The sequence below is a fragment of the Hemiscyllium ocellatum genome, chromosome 14 (assembly GCF_020745735.1).
Source record: "Hemiscyllium ocellatum isolate sHemOce1 chromosome 14, sHemOce1.pat.X.cur, whole genome shotgun sequence".
In the NCBI taxonomy this organism is placed as follows: domain Eukaryota; kingdom Metazoa; phylum Chordata; class Chondrichthyes; order Orectolobiformes; family Hemiscylliidae; genus Hemiscyllium; species Hemiscyllium ocellatum.
Window position 1 is genome coordinate 41,706,648 of NC_083414.1, and position 21,609 is coordinate 41,728,256.

Consider the following 21,609-nt stretch of genomic DNA (forward strand, 5'->3'; position numbering starts at 1 on the left):
AGAATGTGCAAACTCCACACAGTCGCTGAGGGCAGAATCGAACCAGGCACCTGGTATGGTGAGGCAGCAGTGCTAATCACTGAGCTACTGTACCACCCTCGATGGCACAAGTAGTATTAAATGTCAAGGTATAATTTCAGTTATTACTAAACTGCAATGACTTTCCTAAATAGATCAATTTTCAAATTCTAATTTTTATTTTCACATCTGTCATGATCTCCATCCTAATCCTGAGATCTTCTCTAGCTGTGTGCTTTATGTACCCATCATCCATGCTTTTTGCTACTTCATATGTCTGCTATCTCTTGCTCAACCATTGGTCCCTATGCTCTATCTTGTGGGATTCGTTCTAAAACTATGTCATCTCATCAATACCCTAGAAACTCCCTATGAAACCAAGCTTCCCTCTCCTCAGTCGTGATTCCCTTTTGTTGCCTGCTTGGTATATTCTTTTCTTGGGAAGTAAAGCAAATCTTAGCAGGACTTACATACTTAATAGAGTCATAGAAACAGACCCTTTGGTCCAATCTGTCCACGCCGACCAGATATCCCAAACCAATCTAGTCTCACCTGCCAGCACCCGGCCCATATCCCTCCAAACCCTTCCTATTCATATACCCATCCAAATGCCTCTTAAATGTTGCAATTGTACCAGCCTCCACCACATCCTCTGGCAGCTCATTCCATACATGTACCGCCCTCTGTGTGAAAACGTTGCCCCGTAGGTCTCTTTTATATCTTTCCCCGCTCACCCTAAACCTATGTCCTCTAGTTCTGGACTCCCCAGGAGGGAAAGGACTTTGCCTATTTACCCTATCCATGCCCCTCATAATTTTGTAAACCTCTCTCACATCACGCCTCAACCTCCGATGCTCTAGGGAAAACAGCCCTAGCCTGTTCAGCCTCTCCCTCTTGCTTAAATCCTCCAACCCTGACAACATCCTTGTAGATCTTTTCTGAACCCTTTCGAGTTTCACAACATCTTTCTGATAGGAAGGAGACTAGAATTGCAGGCAATATTCCAATAGTGGCTTAAACTATGTCCTGTACAGCCGCAACATGACCTTCCAACTCCTGTACTCAATACTCTGACCAATAAAGGAAAGCATACCAAACACCTTCTTCACTATCCTATCTACCTGCGACTCCACTTTCAAGGAGCTATGAACCTGCACACCAAGATCTCTTTGTTCAGTAACACTCCCTCGGACCTTACCATTAAGTGTATAAGTCCTGCTAAGATTTGCTTTCCCAAAATGCAGCACCTTGTATTTATTTGAATTAAACTCCATCAGTCACTTCTCAGCCTATTGACCTATTTGGTCAAGATCCTATTGTAATGTGAGGTAACCTTCTTCGCTGTCCACTATACCTCCAATTTTGGTATCATCTGCACACTTACTAACTGCACTGCTTATGCTTGCATCCAAATCATTTATATAAATGACAAAAAGTAGAAGACCCAGCATCGATCCTTGTGGCATTCACTGGTCACAGGCCTCCAGTCTGATAAACAACCCTCCACCATTACCCTCTGCCTTCTACCTTTGAGCCAGTTCTGTATCCAAATGGCGAGTTCTCCCTGTATTCCACGAGATCTAACCTTGCTAATCAATCTCCCATGGGGACCCTTGTCGAACACCTTACTGAAGTCCATATAAGTCACATCTATCGCTCTGCCCTCATCAATCCTCTTTGTTACTTCTTCAAAAAACTCAATCAAGTTTGTGAGACATGATTTCCCATGCACAAAGCCATGTTAACTATCCCTAATCAGTCCTTGCCTTTCCAAATACATGTACATCCTGTCCCTCAGGATTTCCTCAAACAACGTGCCCACCACCAAGGTCAGGCTCACTGGTCTATAGTTCCCTGGCTTGTCCTTACCGCCCTTCTTAAACAGTGGCACCACGTTAGCCAATCTCCAGTCTTCCGGCACCTCACCTGTGACTATCGATGATACAAATATTTCAGCAAGAGGCCCATCAATCACTTCTCTAGCTTCCCACAGAGTTCTCGGGTACACCTGATCAGGTCCTGGGGATTTATCCACCTTTACCCGTTTCAAAACATCCAGCACTTCCCTCCTCTGTAATCTGGACATTTTTCCAGATGTCACCATCTATTTCCCTACAGTCTATATCCTCCATGTCCTTTTCTACAGTAAAAACTGATACAAAATACTCATTTAGTATCTCCTCCATTTTCTGCTGCTCCACACAAAGGCCACTTTGCTGATCTTTGAGGGGCCCTATTCTCTCCCTAGTTAACCTTTTGTCCTTAATGTATTTGTAAAAACCCTTTGGATTCTCCTTAATTCTATTTGCCAAAGCTATCTCATGTTCCCTTTTTGTCCTCCTGATTTCCCTCTTAAGTATACTCCTACTGCCTTTATACGCTTCTAAAGATTCACTCAATCTATCCTGTCTATACCTGACATATGCTTCCTTCTTTTTCTTAACCAAACCCTCAATTTCATTAGTCATCCAGCATTCTTTTTACCTACCAGCCTTCCCTTTTACCCTAACAGGAATATACTTTCTCTGGATTTCGTTATCTCATTTCGGAAGGCTTTCCATTTTCCAGCCGTCCCTTTATCTGTGAACACCAGCCCCCAAACAGCTTTTGCAAGCTGGTAAGGTCCGAGGGAGTGTTGCTGAACAAAGAGACCGTGGAGTGCAGGTTCCTAGCTCCTTGAAAGTGGAGTTGCAGGTAGATAGGACAGTGAAGGTGTTTGGTATGCTTTCCTTTATTGGTCTGAGTATTGAGTACAGGAGCTGAGAGGCCATGTTGCAGCTGTACAGGACATTGGTTAGGCCACTGTTGGAATATTGCATGCAATTCTGGTTTCTTTCCTATCGGAAGGATGCTGTGAAACTTGAAAGAGTTCAGAAAAGATCTACAAGGATTAGATTAGACTTACAGTGTGGAAACAGGCCCTTCGGCCCAACAAGTCCACACCGACCCGCCGAAGTGCAACCCACCCATACCCCTACATTTACCCCTTACCTAACACTACGGGCAATTTAGCATGGCCAATTCACCTGACCCGCACATCTTTGGACTGTGGGAGGAAACCGGAGCACCCGGAGGAAACCCACGCAGACACGGGGAGAACGTGCAAACTCCACACAGTCAGTCGCCTGAGTCGGGAATTGAACCCGGGTCTACAGGCGCTGTGAGGCAGCAGTGCTAACCACTGTGCCACCGTGCCGCCCCTGGATGTTGCCACCGTGCCGCCCTGGATGTTGCCAGGGTTGAAGGATTTGAGCTATAGGGAGAGATTGAATAGGCTAGGGCTGTTTTCCTGGAGCGTTGGAGGCTGAGGGGTGACTTTATAGAAGTTTATAAAATCATGAGGGGCATGAATATGATAAACAGGCAAAGTCTTTTCCTGGAGTCGGGGAGTCCAGAACTTGGTCTAGGGTGAGAGGGGAAAGATATAAAAGAGACCTAAGAGGCAACATTTTCACGCAGAGGTATGCGCATGGAATGAGCTGCCAGAGAAAGTGGTGGAGGCTGGTACAATTGCAATATTTAAAAGACATCTGGATTGGTATATGAATAGAAAGGGTTTGGAAGTATATGGGCCAGGTGCTGGCAGGTTGGCATAGATTGGGTTGGGATATCTGGTCAGCATGGACGAGTTGGACTGAAGGGTTTGTTTCCATGCCGTACATCTCTATAACTTTACATTTTTTGCATCAAAGAAGAAGAAAGAATTTGGCATCAAGTTTTACAATCCATTTAATGGTTTCAGTGAGAGAGACTAAATGATTGAAACATTAACAACAATGGAGCTCTAAGGATAGGAATTCTGTATGTGAGCAATAGTCTGATTTGGGCGACCTCAGTCACAGTTTGAGCTGTTCTTCATGTTCCACTTGTGGAATGAGTCACAACATTCTCCCTGACCTATCGTCAAGCAGTTGAGGGTTGCTAATTTTTTTCTGCAAATGGTTGGACTTTGCTACTCTGATCAGCTGTCAAGATGCGCCTTGTGATGTTTATAGTCAACCAGAAAGTACCACTGAGAGGTGGCACTGTCATCAATTTGTACGGTTTGATGTTTTGCTAAGAGGGACCATCAGATACTAACAGAAATGTTTTACAATGTTATGAATGTGAACTTTATAAAATGATCATACTTTGTACAGTCTCCTTAATTTAAGGTACAATGGAACTGAAAGGGAGTCATGTGACCCACTCCAAATTCTGGATAGCTTGCATGATATGGAGAAAATGACGATCCCAAGCTGACTTATTGAAAGATGACCCAAGATATTTGCATCTGTAGACAATGGCTAGAGGAGCTGTATTGACCGTGGATAGACTGTTTGTCTCCACATCTCATACTGAGATGTTATGATGTTTTGTAAGCAGTTGTACATTATTCTGTTTAATTCTAAGATGAACGAATTGAGACATTGAAGGATAACTAATGATCATTTCTAACTGGGTACACAAAGTCCACGTGATCCACATGGCCATGGGAATAGGTTTTGTGAAGGGACAAATCCATAGAAAGGCACTGAAGTGTTAGGCTGTGGAGATTCTAAGCTAGCATTGAACATCACTGACACAAGTTAGCCTCCAAGAATCTGAGAGGCAGACAGAAGAACAAAGAAAATTACAGAACAGGAACAGGCCCTTCAGCCCTCCAAGCCTGTGACAATCCAGCTCATCTATCTAAACCTGCCGCCTATTTTCTAAAGATTTTTCCTTTGCTCCTTACCCATTCATGTATCTGTCTGGATATATCTTAATGATGCTATCGTTCCTGCTTCTACCATCTCTGTTGGCAACGCATTCCAGGCCCCACCACCCTCTGCGTAAAGAACTTATCAAGCATATCTCCCCTAAACCTTTCCCCTCTCACTTTGAACTCGAGCCCTCTAGTAATTGATTTCCGCACTCTTGGAAAAAGTTTCTTGCTATCCATCCTGTCTACACCTCTCATGATTTTGTAGACCTCAATCAGGTCTCCCCTCAACCTTTGTCTTTCTAATGAAAGTAATTCTAATCTATTCAACGCCTCTTCATACCTAGTGCCCTCCATACCAGGCAACATCCTGGTGACCCTCCTCTACCACCCTCTCCAAAGCATTCACATCCTTTTAGTAATGTGGAGACCAGAACTGTACGCAGTATTTCAAATGAGGCCGAACCAAACTCTTATATAACTGTAACATGACTTGCCAACTCTTGTACTTAAAACCCCATCTAATGAATGAAAGCATGCTGTATGCCTTCTTTACTGACCTGCGTTGCCACCCTTAGGGAAAAATGGACCTGAATACCCAGATCTCTCTGAATGTCAGTTTTCCCCAGGACATTTCCATTTACTGTATAGTTCATTCTTGAATTGGATCTTCCAAATAGCATCACCTTGCATTTGCCCAAATTGAACTTCATCTGCTATTTCTCTGCCCATCTCTCCAATCTATCTATATTCTGCTGCATTCTCTGACAGTCCCCTTCACTGTCTGCTACTCTACCAATCTTGGTGTCATCTGCAAATTTACTAAACAGGCGACTGACACCTTCCTCCAAATCATTTGTATATATCACAAGCAACAGTGGTACCAGCACAGATCCCTGTGGAACACCACTGGTCACAGCTCTCCCTTCCACTAATACGGTCTGTCTCCTGTTGCCTAGTCAGTTCTCTATTCATCTAGCAAGTACACCTTGAACTTCATGAAACTTCACCTTCTCCATCAGCTTACCATGGGGAACCTTATCAAACGCTTTACTGAAGTCCACGTATATGACATCTACAGCCCTTGTTTAATCAACTTTGTCACCTCCTCAACGAATTCTATTAGGTTTGTAAGACAGGACTTTCTCTGCACAAGACCATGCTGCCTATTACTGATAAACCCATTTTCTTCCAAATGGGAATAGATCCTATCCCTCAGTATCTTCACCAGCAACTTCTCTACCATTGATGTCAGACTCACTGGTCTATAATTACCTGGAGTATCCCTGCTACCCTTCTCAAACAAGGGGACAATATTAGCAATTTTCCAGTCTTCCAGAACCTCACCCGTGTTCAAGGGTGCTGCAAAGATATCTGTTAAAGCCCCAGCTATTTCCTCTTTCGTTTCCCTCAGTAATCTGGTGTAGATCTCATTGGGACTTGGGGACATGTCTACCCTAATGCTTTTTAGAATACCCAAAACCTCCTCCTTCTTTATGCCGACTTGACCTAGAGTACTCAAAGATCTATCCCTAACCTCAACATCTGTCATGTCCCTCTCCTCGGTGAATACCGATGCAAAGTACTCATTTACAATCATACCCATTTTCTCTGACTCCACACATAACTTTTCTTCTTTGTCCTTGAGTGGGCCAACCCTTTCTCTAGTTAGCCTCTTGCTCCTTATGTATGAAGAAAGGAAGACAGAGGTAGACAGCCCTTCACCTGAAGCAGTAAATGCAAACTTCATTGTTCAAGTTACAGAATGTGCATTGGTATTCATGCTCAGATTGAAGGGTTTTGAGTTTGTAAAGATTTAGAATTTGCAGTATAAGTAACTTGCTGAAGGCTGAACTCAATGCTGTTTGCGTTTGATAGCTATAGCAAACTACCATAAATTTGAAATCATATGAGATTCTTTCAGTCAGTCACTGGATATTCAATTCTTTTCAAAAGCTATCGGTCTCTATGGGAATCATAACAATAATGCATGTTGTTGCACATAAAGTGAACTAATTATACAGTGGAATATGACAGTAATAATTGAAACTAGTGAAAATAAATTATAACAAATTTTATAGAAAAGTTCTTACTCAAAAAATGACAAACGTTAGGAATGATCTACCAGATAAAGTATTAGAGAAAGTCAGTATGTAGATTAACTGAGAGGCTGATCAGTTAAAATAGATCATAAAATTTACATTGATAGCAAAAAGAATTCCCAATCCTTTGCTTTTACTAATTTACTACAGAAATGTTTAGTAACTTTTAACCTATTCCCGTAAAATGTTATATTCAATAGAGTGGAAATCCTTTTAAAAAAATGATCCTTTGAAATAGGAAAGTATGGGCTAGAATTTAGGAGTTCTGCTATTTCCTTCGATAAATTTTGAGGAAGAACTGTGAAAATCCTGCAGTGTAAATGCTAATAAATGCTGTCACACCCATTACTTTAAAGACTAAGGTTTTGGTCAGCCGCTAAAATAAAGGCATTCAATTTTTCCAAGAAGATTTTTAAAAACTGATATTACAATAATTTTCCTGCCAAAATGATCTCTTTTTGCTTCAAAGCTGATTTCCACTTTCAAACTTTGATTGCTAAGTGCAGATTAGCTAATTAACATGAAAGATAAGTAACAAAATAAAAGAGGAAATGATAACTGGGATGTACAAAATATATTCTTGGACATCTATTCAGTTGATCCTGAGGTGGGTGGTTAGCAGTAATTGTGGCTATTGTTTCTTAAGTGTATAGAATTTGGTTGCTATGTGCTGTTTGTCAAATGCTTTTGGGTCTGGAACACAAAGCTGTCATGAATCTATCCTAAATAGGGAGAATGAGACTTCATTTCTCAGAAGTAATATTAATTTAGTATGAACAAATAGACCAAATTTTCTTGCATAAAGTAACCAAGTAGTTAAACGGCATACTGGCATCTGATTAAAAGAAATAGGTTTCTGCCGTACATCAATTAGGTATGGTAGAAAATATTTAAAATGGTAAATTTAGCAACAAAATAACACTACCTGTTCAGGCTTCAAACCAGGAGGAACCCAAGCATATTCCTCCAAAGCACAGCCAGAATCATCATCAGATGTGGAGTTCCTCTGAAAATCATACATAAGTTTGTTCACCGTTTTCTCCATTTCTAAAGGCATCACCGTCACGATGTGTTCCTCACGTGGGCACTTGCAGTGAAGACAGATCTTTCTGTGAAAAGTAAAATAGCCATTCGTAAGCTCACCCTGCCTTAGGGAAACTACTGAAATGATCACTGTCAAGCTGCAAGGCTTGGATACTTAACTATAAACACATATTTGGCAACCAGCCTCTGGCAGTAGCTGACAGCATTCAAGCCAGTTTTATATTCTTGCGTGTATGCCTTTTGTGGTTTATAGCCCTATACATGTTGCACAACCTAGGAAGGTCAGGGACTAGTCAGGTTGTTAAAGCTGTCAGAGCTAAGTTGGTTATGCTGTCAGGGAAACAGCCTGCCAGGAACAATCAATTCAATTAGCAAAACATTGAATAGCTAGACTAAGTACAAATGCAAAGTGACTTGCTACTGCAACGCATACATCAAGTAAAAATCACAAAGGCACATGAGTTTCAAAACTGACACCCTGCTGACATAGACATGCTCAATGCTGTTCAATTTCAAAACTATGCTCTTCATGAATTAATTTAAACAGGACAAAAAGTAACCAGTTCTATGGCTTAATAATGAATGTCTGCTCAACCAATTTTGAATAAATACAGGTATGTATGGTAGATTTGTCAAAATTTAGAAAAGTAAACTGCAAGAACAAAGAACATATTCCTGCTTTAATATTCTTTTATCAGATATTTGCACAGAAGAGAATAGTTTATCTTAGTCTATGGATTTATGCCAGATTTTCCCAATTTCCTGCTATTCATTAGATCAAGAATGCACAAAGACTGAAAGAAGACAATGGGCATCTGGTTTGCATCCACTCAGCATGGGGATGCTTTTTAGCATTAGGTTCCTGCCTTTGAAAAACAGTGCCCAGTTAGAAAGCTTAATAATTAAAACTAATTAAATTGTTAAAATACATGTCACATCATCTGCTAATGCTATCAATATGGGTTAGTTCTTTGGCAGGATAAGAGTTAAGATGATAGTCGCTAAAGGAAAGTTCTACAGCTGTGCAGGCATAAACATTTCAAATTCAAATTGGAGCAAGAAAATAATAACATTTGTATGTGGCATTTAAAGCAATGTTCCTTAAAGTTAGTTCTTTGCAAGAATTATTTTTTTAAACATTTAGAATAAATTATATACTTTTGAGTATACAGAAACTGTTACTCAAACTTATTTGGCATGGTTTTCAACATTACAATATCTATATTTAAAACTGCATTAGAATGCTAAGGAAAAAACAAAAAGGCATGTTAAATTAAACAAAGAACTGAAGATATTGGAGATTTGAAACAAAAACAGAAATTGCCAGAGAAACTCAGCAGCTCTGCAGCATCTGTGGGAAGAAAGCTGAGTAACATTTCAAGTCTGGTGACTCTTTATTAGATCTTGAGGTCCTAATGGTGGGGACGACATCGCAGAGAAATATTCTGTTCCCTGTCTAGAAAGCACTTTTTTCCTTTTAACAGGCGACTGACTTCCCTTAATGTTCCTGGTGCATCATTTAATAAGACACTTAGCCAAATCCCCTTTCAGAGACCCTTGAACCCCTCGGAGGGAGAACTCTGCTTACAAATCACCGAGCATGAGTAAATAAAGACTCAGAATAGAAAATCTATATATACAAAAACTACTCTATCATAACTATAAACAACTTTACTACCAAAAAACTATAAAGAAAACCAACTATAAAACCTTGAGTGGAAGACTCTTCCCTCTGCCCATAGGGGGCACTCACCCTACCCATCCCCTCCTTTACAGCTCCTTCAAACCCGGACTGTGCCCCTGCCTTAGGTCAGAAAAAAAACAAGGAGATGATCCTTAAATCAACAGAAAAAAGACAAAGTCAGAATGAACACTCCACCCATCCCTGGCTTCATGTCACCCCTACTTGTGACTAAAAGAGAAATAGAACAAACAAAACAAAAGGGGGAGAGCCAACAAAGAACATTTACAAAAATTCCCATCAGAAAATCCAGTTATTAAAAAGAAAGGAACAACTTATTCCAAAGTCTTTTCCCCCCTTTCCAAAAAGGAAATCATTAGGGAGAAAGAAAGGAATAAAAAAAAAAGAGAAAACATGGGGAAAGATAGAAAAGAGAACAAATATTAACCGTATTCTTCAGGCCAATCCGTCTATTTTAAAGTGTCCACAACGTTTTTAGCTTTATCCGCTGAGTCAAATGTATAAACTGAGTCCTCGTGGCTGAAACGAAGCACTGTGGGGTATCTCATGGAGTACTGGATACCCAGGTTCCTCAGCCTCTTTTAAACTTCATTGAAGCTCCTTTTAGCTTTGGCATCCTTCCCACTCCCAAATATTAACAACTATGTGTTCTGTAAGGTTTTAAACTAATAATTCCACCACATAAGTTGGCCAGGGATGGCAAAAAAACATCAGTATGCCTTGGCTGTTAGGCAGAGCTGTCCACAGCAGTTCTACAGAATTGCCGCCATCTTGCCGAGTCCCTATTCCCTGTCATGGAAACCCGCAAAGTAGACCATTGAGGAGTCTCCTGTGATGATGGAGGGCAGTACAGCAAAGATGTCAGGGATTACAAACTTGGAGAATCAGTGAGAGAGATGTGTTCAAATATCAAGAGTTCCTGATGTATTACAGAGTCGTTGAATGAGAATGCAGGGGGCTTTTCACTTCATGTGCTTCACAGTGTTGTTGTGCTTTAAAAACATGACCTTGTCCTTTGAGAGAGTAGCCAATCTCCCTGAGAACCATTTGCGATATCACCCAGAGTGGACAGAAGAACAGGGCACAGATGCATACAGAAAAAAATGCCATTGTCTGTAGAACTGCTTTGTCAAGAAGACAAATAGTCTGGAGTGAAGCTGTTCTGCACTTGGTGTTTCCTCTGCCAATCAAGGATGCCAGAAAATGACTAAGGGGGTAACAGATGGTGATAAAGAGACCTCACCACATTCCACAGCTCCTTTGATGGACCAAGCATGTGTCTCTTTATGTCCTGTTACAGGGGCTGTCACTGCAGTAATGCCAGTGCAGCAATCTTTTGAGGTTTCTGGCATCTCTACAGTGAGGTCAACAATCAAGGGTATTGGAGTCCCACAAATATACTTTCTCAGCCAGCACCCCCCATCCCCACTATTGCATAAATACTGTCCCCTCCACACTTCACATCAGCTCTGAAGAAGAGTCATCTGGACTCAAAATGTTAGCTTGCTTACTCTCCATGAGTGCTGCCTGACCCACTGTAAACTCTAGCATTTTTGTGTTTTCAGAACAGATTCCAGAATCTGCAGTAATTTGCTCTTACACTGGTGAGCAGTCTGTCTCCAATTCATCATCAGTAACAGAAGTAGTGACTTATAGGAGTGACATGATTGGAAGTCATCATGTCAGTGAGAGTAATTTGGGGTCTCTTGGGTGTTTCTGGGTTAAAAAGTATGAAACTATTATGCAATAAAGCACTGGGAATGTTGCTATATAAAGACTGACTTTTGAAAGGCTAGAAAAGGAAAATAAGAGAAAGCAAAATAACACAGCATATTTGGGATGTGTGGGAGGGAACTTATACAGCTCACAAGGGCAGGAAAGGTGGCTGGTGGAATGCTTTACTTAATTGGGAGGCTAAAGTTTAATCACCTGACAATGGGTTGAGATACAGAGATAAAATCAATAATGTGTTTGCGCCAGGTGCATACTTGCAATAGATTTGCATTCTACGAATACATATTTGTGTTAAACAGTTTTCAATACAGACTGACACTTGGAATAAAGTAAGCACTTGGCTCACAACTGCTTAAAGGTAACTTGCACCAGTTTTTTTTTCAGCTGTCTCTAAGGTGAGCAATTCTCCACATTCAACTCTGTGGCACAAGGAGGCAGGTGCTGAAGGATTTGTGTTTGGGGATAGATGGAATATAATGTGGGAAAATGTCATGCTATGCACTTTGGCAGGACGAATGAGGAGCTGAATATCATTCAAATGGAGAAAAACTGCAGAAAGCTCAGCAGGCAATAAGGAAGGCAAATGGAATGCTTGCCTTTATTTCAAAGTTTCAAAACTTTAGAAGGCATTAGTTAGGCTACACATAGAATACTGCAAACAGTTTTTGTCTTTCTATCTAAAGAATGATATACTGGCATCAGTAGTATGCAGAGAAGGTTTACTAGGTTGATCCTGGGTATGAATGAATTGTCTTCTAAAGAGAAGTTTAGTAGGTTGTTTCTGTACACACTGGATTCAGAAGAATGAGCGGCGAACTTATTGAAACATACAAGATTCTTAGAGAGCTTGATGGAATAGATGCTGAGAGATTGTTCCACACTGTGGGTAAGTACAAGAACAGAGGGGATAATCTGCAAGTAAAGGGTGATCCATTGTAACAGAGTTGAGGAGGAATTTCTTCTCTTAGAGGGTAGTGAATCTACCGAATTATTTACTGTTTAGAGATATTGAGGATGAGTCAATAAATATATTCCAGGTTGAGGCAGACATTTTTTTAATCAGTAAAGGAATCAAACGTAATGGGGAAAACATGCAGAAAACTGGAGCTGAGAACGATCAAGTCAGTCACGATCTTACTGAACTGAGGAGCAGACGCAAAAGGCCAAATAATGTACGCTTGCTCCTATTTTCTATGTTCCTTTGAAATGTATAAACATTTAAAAGAATGTACAGAGTAGAGGTAGGCAAGATGCTTCTCCTTGTTGAGGAGTCAAGAAACAGGGGATGCAATTTTAAAAGTGGGGGATGTCATTTAAGATTAAGATGAGGAGAAATTTGTTTACTCAGAGGGTTGTGAAGGAATTTATTGGAATTTTCTACCTCAGAGAGCTGTAGAAGGTCAGTCTTCAAGTAGAGATTGATAGATTTCTGATTAACTATGGTATAAAAGGTTTTCGGGATATTGTGGATAAATTAATTATTTGATCAGCCATGATCAAATTAAATGGTGAAGGCTCAATAAGCTTAATGGCCTACTCCTGCAATGTAAATTAATATAAACTTGAAATATTGCAGAACTTTAAAATGTGTCATAATAATGTCTGGGTACATTAGATATATTGGTAGCAGCATTCTTTCTTCCTATGTTAGTGGATTTTCTGGTAATTTGCAAAAAACAATGAACAATAAATACATCTTAGCCAAAGAGGCCCTTACCCTTGGTGAATTGTTGATCTTATTCTATCTTGGTAACTATATAGAGGTTACATTGTACTGATAGTAACATGAGAAGATGACAAAGTTGTCTAATTATAACTATCCAGAACATTCCAAGACTCTTCAGGATTGCTCTGTGCTCTATCCAGTGACTGCTATATATCAGAGTGTGCAAAGATTCAGCTTAACTCAGAATTACATACAGATCAATTACTTTATACAGCATTGCCTTTCCTCACCACAGCTCCAAGATTTTTCTCTTTGTGTCATTGTAAAATTATTTAACCAATATATTGCATTTCCCCCTACTCCCCTCTAAGTGTCCAACTTCGCAAAATCAAGTGAACTGGTTGCTTGACAATTCTTTTGGAAGTCATTCATTCTAGACTCAAAAGATTGGTGAGTTGTCAACTTGAGGATTACTGACTTTGATATTCTTAATTCTTTTATTCCTCCTCTGGAGATTCTTTTATCTCACGAATCTCTTGCACCAAGGAGTTGGTTGCCTGTTGACTTGGTGTTGGTATTGTTGATGGTCCATTACCTTATCTAGAGGACCTTTGATCTCATACGTCCCTTAGGGAACACAACTCAATTAATGAAAGAAGTAGTTTAATCTTTAGTATCACATACTGGACACTGTACATGCAACTTATGTCTCACAAGATGCTGGAAGTTGTGGACACCCTCTGTTGCTTTGTGTTCTGTGGCTGGTAACCAACATTATCAGTGATATTAATTGTTCTGCAGCAACACCCTGCAGACACCAACACACCTAATCTCTGCAGCCTTTTTTTTCAGCTTTTAGTCTTTGAATTCCAATGAGGTTACTGTGGTATTTTAACCCTTGCTCAGTCACAGAGAGAGGTAGAGAGATAAGATGATGCAGCACGCAGAGTGAAATTCAGCCAGTAACAGATAGAAGATTGTTTTTTGCAACTACGACCAGTTGTGGATCCCAAAAGTCTCAGCTTGATAACACTGATCACCTCCTAGGGGCATGAACAACTTATTTATTTACAACAGAAGTTGAGAAGCACCTGGGCGGCTGAGAAAGTAGTTCTTACGTCTCTAGTCATCTACAGCAAAAATATATGAAGCCAGAAGAAAGCAAGTAATTTTCTTGCATCACTTGTTGTGAGCCGTCACCTTGAATCAGTAACTATGACCAAAAGATACAGAAGCAGAATTAGGCAAATTGGCTCAACGATTCTGCTCCATCATTTGATCACAGCTGATATGTATCTCAACCCCTTTTTCTGTAATCCTTGATTCCCTTACTAATCAACAACCTATCCATCTTTGTCTGAAATATACTCAATGACTTGGCCACTAAAGCCTTCAGCAGCAATGAGTTACACAGATTCACCACACTTTGGCAGAAGAAATTGCTCCTTATTTCACTTCCAAAGTGTCATCCCTTCACTCTGAGGCTGTGCCCTTGGTTCCTAGTTTCTCCCACTAGTGGAAACATCTTCTGCATGTTACCCTATTCAAGTCTCTCAATATTATGTATGTTTCAATGAGATAAGTGACTTAACAGTTTGTATGTCAGTCACCCTGTGCCTCCTGCAAAGAAGTGCAAGAATCCAGAAAAGGGACAAGAGACCATAAAGGAAAGCGAAAGGAATATCTTATCAAATCCTGAGGACTGGTGATTTTGAACTGTGTTTCCCCAGTGTTTCTTTCCTCCAAACATTAACACCATTCTTTTTTGTGTCATTGTAAAAGTTTTAAAAGGGGATTAGAGTTTCAACTACTAGTTATATGATAGTTCATAGTTTTGTTTACCTTCAGCTTGAACATATTTAATTGTATTAAACAGTAGTTCTTGTTACATACGGGAATGTGGTTTGTGTTTTTCATTAGCATAATTCCATTAGACAGGTGCGTTGGAGACTTTGCAAATTTTTATTAAAACATTAAACTCTTATGAGGAAGTAATGGGGCTTGAGAATCACCACACCTTGTCAAGTAGGTCATAACAATGCGAATGTGAAATTCAAAATTCAAACCTGTCAGCCTTGATCCTATTGAATGGTAGTGTAAACTTCAAGGGCTCCTGTTTCTTATGTCTTAGGCAGTCTGCAGAATCAGAAAACTGTACCTTGAAGATCCTTGATTGCAAAAAAGTAAATTTCCATGCCATTAACCATGATATGTGGGCGGCACGGTGGCACAGTGGTTAGCACTGCTGCCTCACAGCGCCAGAGACCCGGGTTCAATTCCCGCCTCAGGCGACTGACTGTGTGGAGTTTGCACATTCTCCCCGTGTCTGCGTGGGTTTCTTCCGGGTGCTCCGGTTTCCTCCCACAGTCCAAAGATGTGCAGGTCAGGTGAATTGGCCATGCTAAATTGCCTGTAGTGTTAGGTAAGGGGAAAATGTAGGGGTATGGGTGGGTTGCGCTTCGGCAGGTCGGTGTGGACTTGTTAGGCAGAAGGGCCTGTTTTCACACTGTAAGTAATCTAATATAAGCACCACAGTATTTGCCTTGTGTTTCTTGTGATTCTATTACTACTAAGCAACAAAAATCATCAGATGCAAAATTGCATCTGTTAGAATTTAAGAGGAATTTATTCTGCTCTTCTATATCCTGTAATACTAGACCTACAGCTGGCTGCTGTTTTCTGTGCTTCTTTCTGCTCATCCTACTGCTGGAGGATTTTGTGCTTTTTTATCTCCCATTCTTGTTGTATTCATTAATCGTACTGCTGTAAAAGTATTTTAATACATATCTTTAATTTCAATTTCATTTTAAATCTGATTTCTATGTTTGTCTTCTTGGATTTGAGAATACTTTTAAATTATTGTAAAGCCTTTACATCTTTTTTTATTTAGCAGTAGTTGTTAATACTCTACCAATACTGAACTCTATTAAATTTTTAAATTGTGCTTCAAATTGTGTTTACCGGTTGCTCTATTGATTTACTCTAAAATCCAATTTTTTGTAGTGCATTTGCATTTTTAAAGATGGTTACCAGCTTTACAATTGTGTACTATAGCTGCATCCTTCTAATTAAACTTTTAATATTCTTTTAAATACTTCAAAGCTTGCAGATTCTGTTAAATACTTTATCCTGTAGCATTAGTATAACCTTCCTATTTTTCTGAATCAAAATGGAGGATTCTCACTTTTGTGCATTTCCTCGGGTTGTTTCCTGCCATTTGGAACAAAATGAAGGGTTCACATTCTTGTTGGGGCAATTTGTCCTTTTGCTCCCTGAGGTTTGAAAATATTATGATTTTTAATAAAACTCCTTTTTGCATTCAATTTAGTGGTCAGTTTAAATATTTCTCTACCTTTGACTTATTGTTCTTAATTTTGGTCCTGATGTTGCCGGTTTGAATAAAATTTTAAATTCCAACTTTATAAGATTTTCTTTGCAGCTTGTTGTTACGTTGTTCACAATGGTAGCAAGGCTCATTTTAATAAGTGCTCCTTTTCTCCTTTTATTCAAATTCCTGGGTTGGGAAGCTAAAGTTCAATAAGCTTTCTACTAGTTGCCTTAATATACAGCTGGAGCCTGATGTTGTCTGCTTCACAGTCAGATTGTAACTTGGATCTACTCCCATACTGCCCAATTGTGACCATCTGCAGCCCACATTACCTTCTTCAGCACTTTTCTGCCCAGGTCTGACAGCCCTTTTACCTCGGAGTGCAGCTGCTTGTTATTTCAGATTCTATGAGCCTGTGCTAAATGATGTCCATTTAATTGCTTTTCAGCTACTGGCCGACTATTTGCCTCTTGCTAAAAGTTGTATGCAGTTAAAGTGGCAACTCACTGTTTTTGCAGAATTTTCTCTGTTCCTTTCACTTCAGATTCTTCTCACTGCAGGTCTCTCTGAATGGAGTCAGATTTGTACCATTGTCTCTTTTTTATAAAAGTGATGTTCAGGCCTAGATACCTATGAATATTGTCACCAATCCTTCTCCCTATACCAGTGGAGGGACATTTTAGTAAATTGCAGTGAAGGACGAACCTTATTTTAAGAATTAAGGTTGACAGTTAAATGATTTTGCTATACTTCCATGTCGACGATACCAAAGTAACCAACAACCCCTCTGCACGCTGTCAATTCTGATTTGCACATCCTACATTTGATGCATGCAAGACAAAACATCTGGTCTCATTTTAGCAATGTTCAAACACATGAACTTCTAACTTAATTCTATTTGTTTCTACTCACTTTCAACATTTAAACAAGATGAAACTCCAATACATGGACTTCTTGTTTGTAGGAGAAGAGTAATAATTTGCACCCTCTTTACAAGACTTCACCTTGTCAAGCTGGAGAAATGAGCACTGGAAATAAAGGGGCTCACCAGAGAGTGCAGGGTTTTTGAGGGTGGGGAACTTCTGCAGAAAGACCCTCTACAGTTACCAACCCTGTATGAATTCCAGAAAAAAATGCACTCGTGTATTAATTACATTAAGGTATATTACAATGCATTCCATCTGCTATTGTCCAATCTTTCAGAACAAAACACTTTAGAAGATTTCTTTTGATGTGGCACCATCATTAACTCATTAGTTTCTAAGCATCAGCACAGAAAGTGCCACACAAATTGAGGTAGAGAGGTTTGTGGGTCTGCAGATGAATGAAATATCCAGCACAATTAAAGAGCAGCAGGAAGTGGTGCTAAGGACAGCTTAGCAGCTCACCAGAGACTGAAAAACATTCCACACTCTGTTCTGGAGTTAAGAGATGAAAGCATAGGAATCTACTACCAGTCTATATGGCACCACTTCTCATAGCAACAGCATTCTGCAATCTGTGCTGAAGAAATGTTTGCAACTATGGTGGAGCCTGAATGGATGCCACGTAGGCTCTGGGCCTTAGACTTATTTTCTGCCTTGTAGGAATGGACCAAATCGTGAAAAGATTGTTGAGATACAAGATGCAAAAGAATTGCCAGGGTCACACTTGCTTGACTACTTTTTAATTAATGTGGGCAAAAGTGCCACAGCTCTGAGTCTCTCTACTTTCCATTCTTTGTTTCTGCTCTATGGCTCTCTGTTTCCACTCCCTCAAGTGTTATGTTAAACAGAGCCATGAGGCTGTGCATCACCAGGGAGGCTGCAACAGAACTTTAAACCTTTTTAAGCAGGACCTGAAATCTAGTCTCCAAACTTATCTGGTGCTGGATGTGTTATTCAACTTCCTTACCTTTTTTCAGGATGCAGCCCAGGATATTAGCAATATTAGTAAATTTGTAGTCTGCAAGAATAAAATCCATACCACCTACTGAATCAGTGTTTGCTTTCATGGTAGCCATGGTACACCTCCACTCAATCTCTGATTGTCCGGAAGTGACAGCCATTCTATTTACATCTGGCTTTGACACTCCTTAAAAAGCCACACTGATCAACTGAAAGATGATACACAACCCGAGGCATTAGAGCCATCATAAATTCAATGAATGCTTCTGTTGCCTGAATACAGTTGGATCCTTTTTATATTAAATATTTATGAAATATGGATATCACTGGTAGGCTAACACATATTGCCCATCTTTGCTTAACATTTTAAAAGTGGTGCCGATCTGCCATTCTTGAAACATTGCAATCCAGGTGGGTTTGGAATACCTGGGCTTTTAAAAAGGAAGTTTCAGGATTTGATCCAGTGACAGTGAAGGAAAGGTGGTACAGTTCTGATGTCAAGATGATGTCAGACTTTGAGGGGAATTTGCATGGAGGGATGGGTTACACTTGGACCAGAGGGAGAAACCAATATCCTTGTGGATAAATTTGCCAGTGTTACCCAGGAGGATTTAACCTAGTTTGAAGGTGGGTGGGGGGATGGGACTCTGAATAAGAAAAGGGCCATTGAGAAGTCAGGGGAAAATAGCCATCAAGAGCAAGTTTACTCTTCAGGATAGCTGGGGCACAGTAAAGGGAGGGAAAAGAGTTCTGGTTGAAAGTGCATTTATTTCAACACATGAGGCCTGACTGGTAAGGCAATTCAGCTCAGAGCATGCATTGGCTCTGGGAACTAGCCATATAGAAACATAGTGATGGAAACAGACCCTTCAGTCCAACCCGTCCATGCCGACCAGATACTCTAAATTAATCTCGCCCCATTTGCCAGCACTTGGCCCATATCCCTCTAAATCCTTCCTATTCATATACCTATCTGGATGCCTTTTAAATGTTGTAATTGTGTCACCCTCCACCACTGGCAGCTATTCCATTCACTCATCACCCTCTGTGTGAAAATATTGCCCCTTAGGTCCCTTTTAAACCTTTCCCCTCTCAACCTAAACCTATACCTTCTAGTTCAAGACTTCCCCACCCAAAGGAAAAGACCCTATCCATGCCATGGCTGAGAGAAGGGCAGGACTGGCAGCTCAATATTCCAGGATACAGAAGCAACAGGAATAACAGAAGTACATGTAAGCGAGGAGGGGGAGTTGCCCTTTTAATAAAAGGAAAACATGATATAACAGTGCTTAGAGAGGATATTCTTAAAGATCATCAGATGAGGCCATATGGCTAGAACCTAGGAACAAGAAGGGGATAGTCACATTGTTGGGACTGTAGTATAGACTCTCAAATAGCCAGCGGGTACTGGGGAAGCAGATAGGTCAGCCTGTTTGAAAACAAAGGAATGACTGCAAATGGGAGGCTTTTAAAAGAGTAATATCAAGAGACCAGGGACAGTATGCCCCTGTTAGGGTGAAGGGAAAAACTGGCAGGTTTAGGGATCCCTGGCTGATGAAGGCTATTGAGCCTCTGGTCAGGAAAAAGTAGGCATATATTGAATTTAAGATATTGGCTCAAGTGAACCCATAGGTGACAATAAAAAATGACTTAAGAGGGAAATCAGAAGAGCAAAAATAGGGTATGGGATGGATCTGGCAGATCATAGAATCATATTATATAATCATACAATCCCCACAGGCCATTCAGCCCAACAGTTCCACACAGACTCTCCAAAGAGTATCCCAATTAGACCTATCCCCCCACCCTATGCCTGTAACTTTGCATTTCCCATGGCTAATGTGCCTAACCTACACATCTCTGAACAGAATGGGCAATTTAGCATGGCCAATCACTTAACTTGCACATCTTTGGACTGTGAGAGGAAACTGCAGCATCCGGCAGAAACCCACACAGGCAAGGGGAGAACATACAAACTCCAAAACAGTCGCCCAAAGTTGGAATTGAACCCAGGTCCCTGGTGCTGTGAGGGAGCCATACTAACCACTGAGCCACCTATGTCATCCTGGTTAAAGATACTCCCAAGTGGTTCTATAGCTATATTAAAACAGTGGCTAGGAACAGAATAGGTCCCCTTAAAGATCAGCATGACTGTTTATGTGTGGAGCCACAGGAAATGGGAGAGACTTTTAATGAATATTTCTCTTCAGCGTTTACTGAGGAGAGAATCATGAATGCTAAGAAAATAAGATAAATAAGTGGGAATGGTTTGGATTGCATATGTATTACTAGACAGAAGGTGTTTGCAGCTTAAGGTGGATACATCCTCTGCACCGATCAAGTCCATCTTCGGACGTTGTGGGAGGCTAGGGAAGAAATTACAGAGGCCCTTGCAGAGATTTTTGCTTCAGCCACTGGTGAATTTCCAGAAGACTGGAGGGTGGCTAATGTTGTTCCATTGTTTAAGAAAGGCAGCAAAGACAAACCAGGGAATTACAAGACAATGAGCCTGACATTAGTAGTAGGCAAGTTATTGCTGAGAATACTGAGGGACATGATCAACCAACATTTGATAGTCAATATCTGATTATGCATAGTCAGCATAGATTTGTGCAAAAGAAGTCATGAGGTGCTGGAAAAGCACAGCTAATCAGGCAGCATCTGAGGAGCAGGAGAGTTGACAATTTGAGCATAAGCTCTTCATCAGGAAGAGTTGAAGAGCTTAAGCTCGAAACATTGACTCTCCTGCTCCTCGGATGCTGCCTGACTGGCTGTGCTTTTCCAGCATGATACTCTTCGGCTCTGATCTCAAGCACCTGCAGTCCTCACTTTCTCCCCGTACAGGAAGTCATGTCTGACAAAACTTTTAGAATTTTCTGAAGGGGTAACCAAGAGGATAGATGAGGGTAGGGAAATGGATATTGTCTATATGGGCTTTAGTAAGGCCTTTGACAAGGTCCTGCAAAACAAGCTAGTCACGAAGGTTAGGTCGCATGGAATCCAGGGAGAGCTAGCTAATTGGATTTAAAATTGGCTCGATGGTAGAAAGCAGAGGGTGATGGTTGAAGGTTATTTCTCCGACTGGAGGCCTGTGACTAGTGGTGTGCCACAGAGATCAGTGATGCAACCTTTGTTATTTACATAAATGATCTGGATGTGAATGTACGAGGAATGATTAGTAAGTTTGTGGACTATACAAAATTAGGAGGTATCATTGATAGAGAGGAAAGTTATCAAAAATTACAGCGGGATCTTGATCAGATGGGGAAGTGGTATGAGGTTTAACAAATGCAATTCAATTTGGATAAGTGTGAGGTGTTGGCACTTTAGAAAGTCAAACCACGGCAGGACTTATATTATAAATAGTAAGATCCTGAGGAATGTTGTGGAACCAAGGAGTATAAGCATATAGTTCTTTGAAAGCGGCATCAGGTAGACAGGGTGA

General features: G+C 40.5%; 1 protein-coding gene across 4 annotated transcripts in view; it reads right to left on the minus strand.

The window, feature by feature from the left end:
* prickle2b (prickle homolog 2b) overlaps nucleotides 1-21,609 on the minus strand; it is a 259,851-nt gene that overhangs the window by 64,045 nt on the left and 174,197 nt on the right. For all 4 annotated transcript variants that reach the window (XM_060835197.1, XM_060835198.1, XM_060835200.1 and 1 more), the window contains one exon: nucleotides 7,730-7,913. In XM_060835197.1, the coding sequence (XP_060691180.1) occupies nucleotides 7,730-7,913 (184 nt within the window). The remainder of the gene's footprint in view (nucleotides 1-7,729; nucleotides 7,914-21,609) is intronic.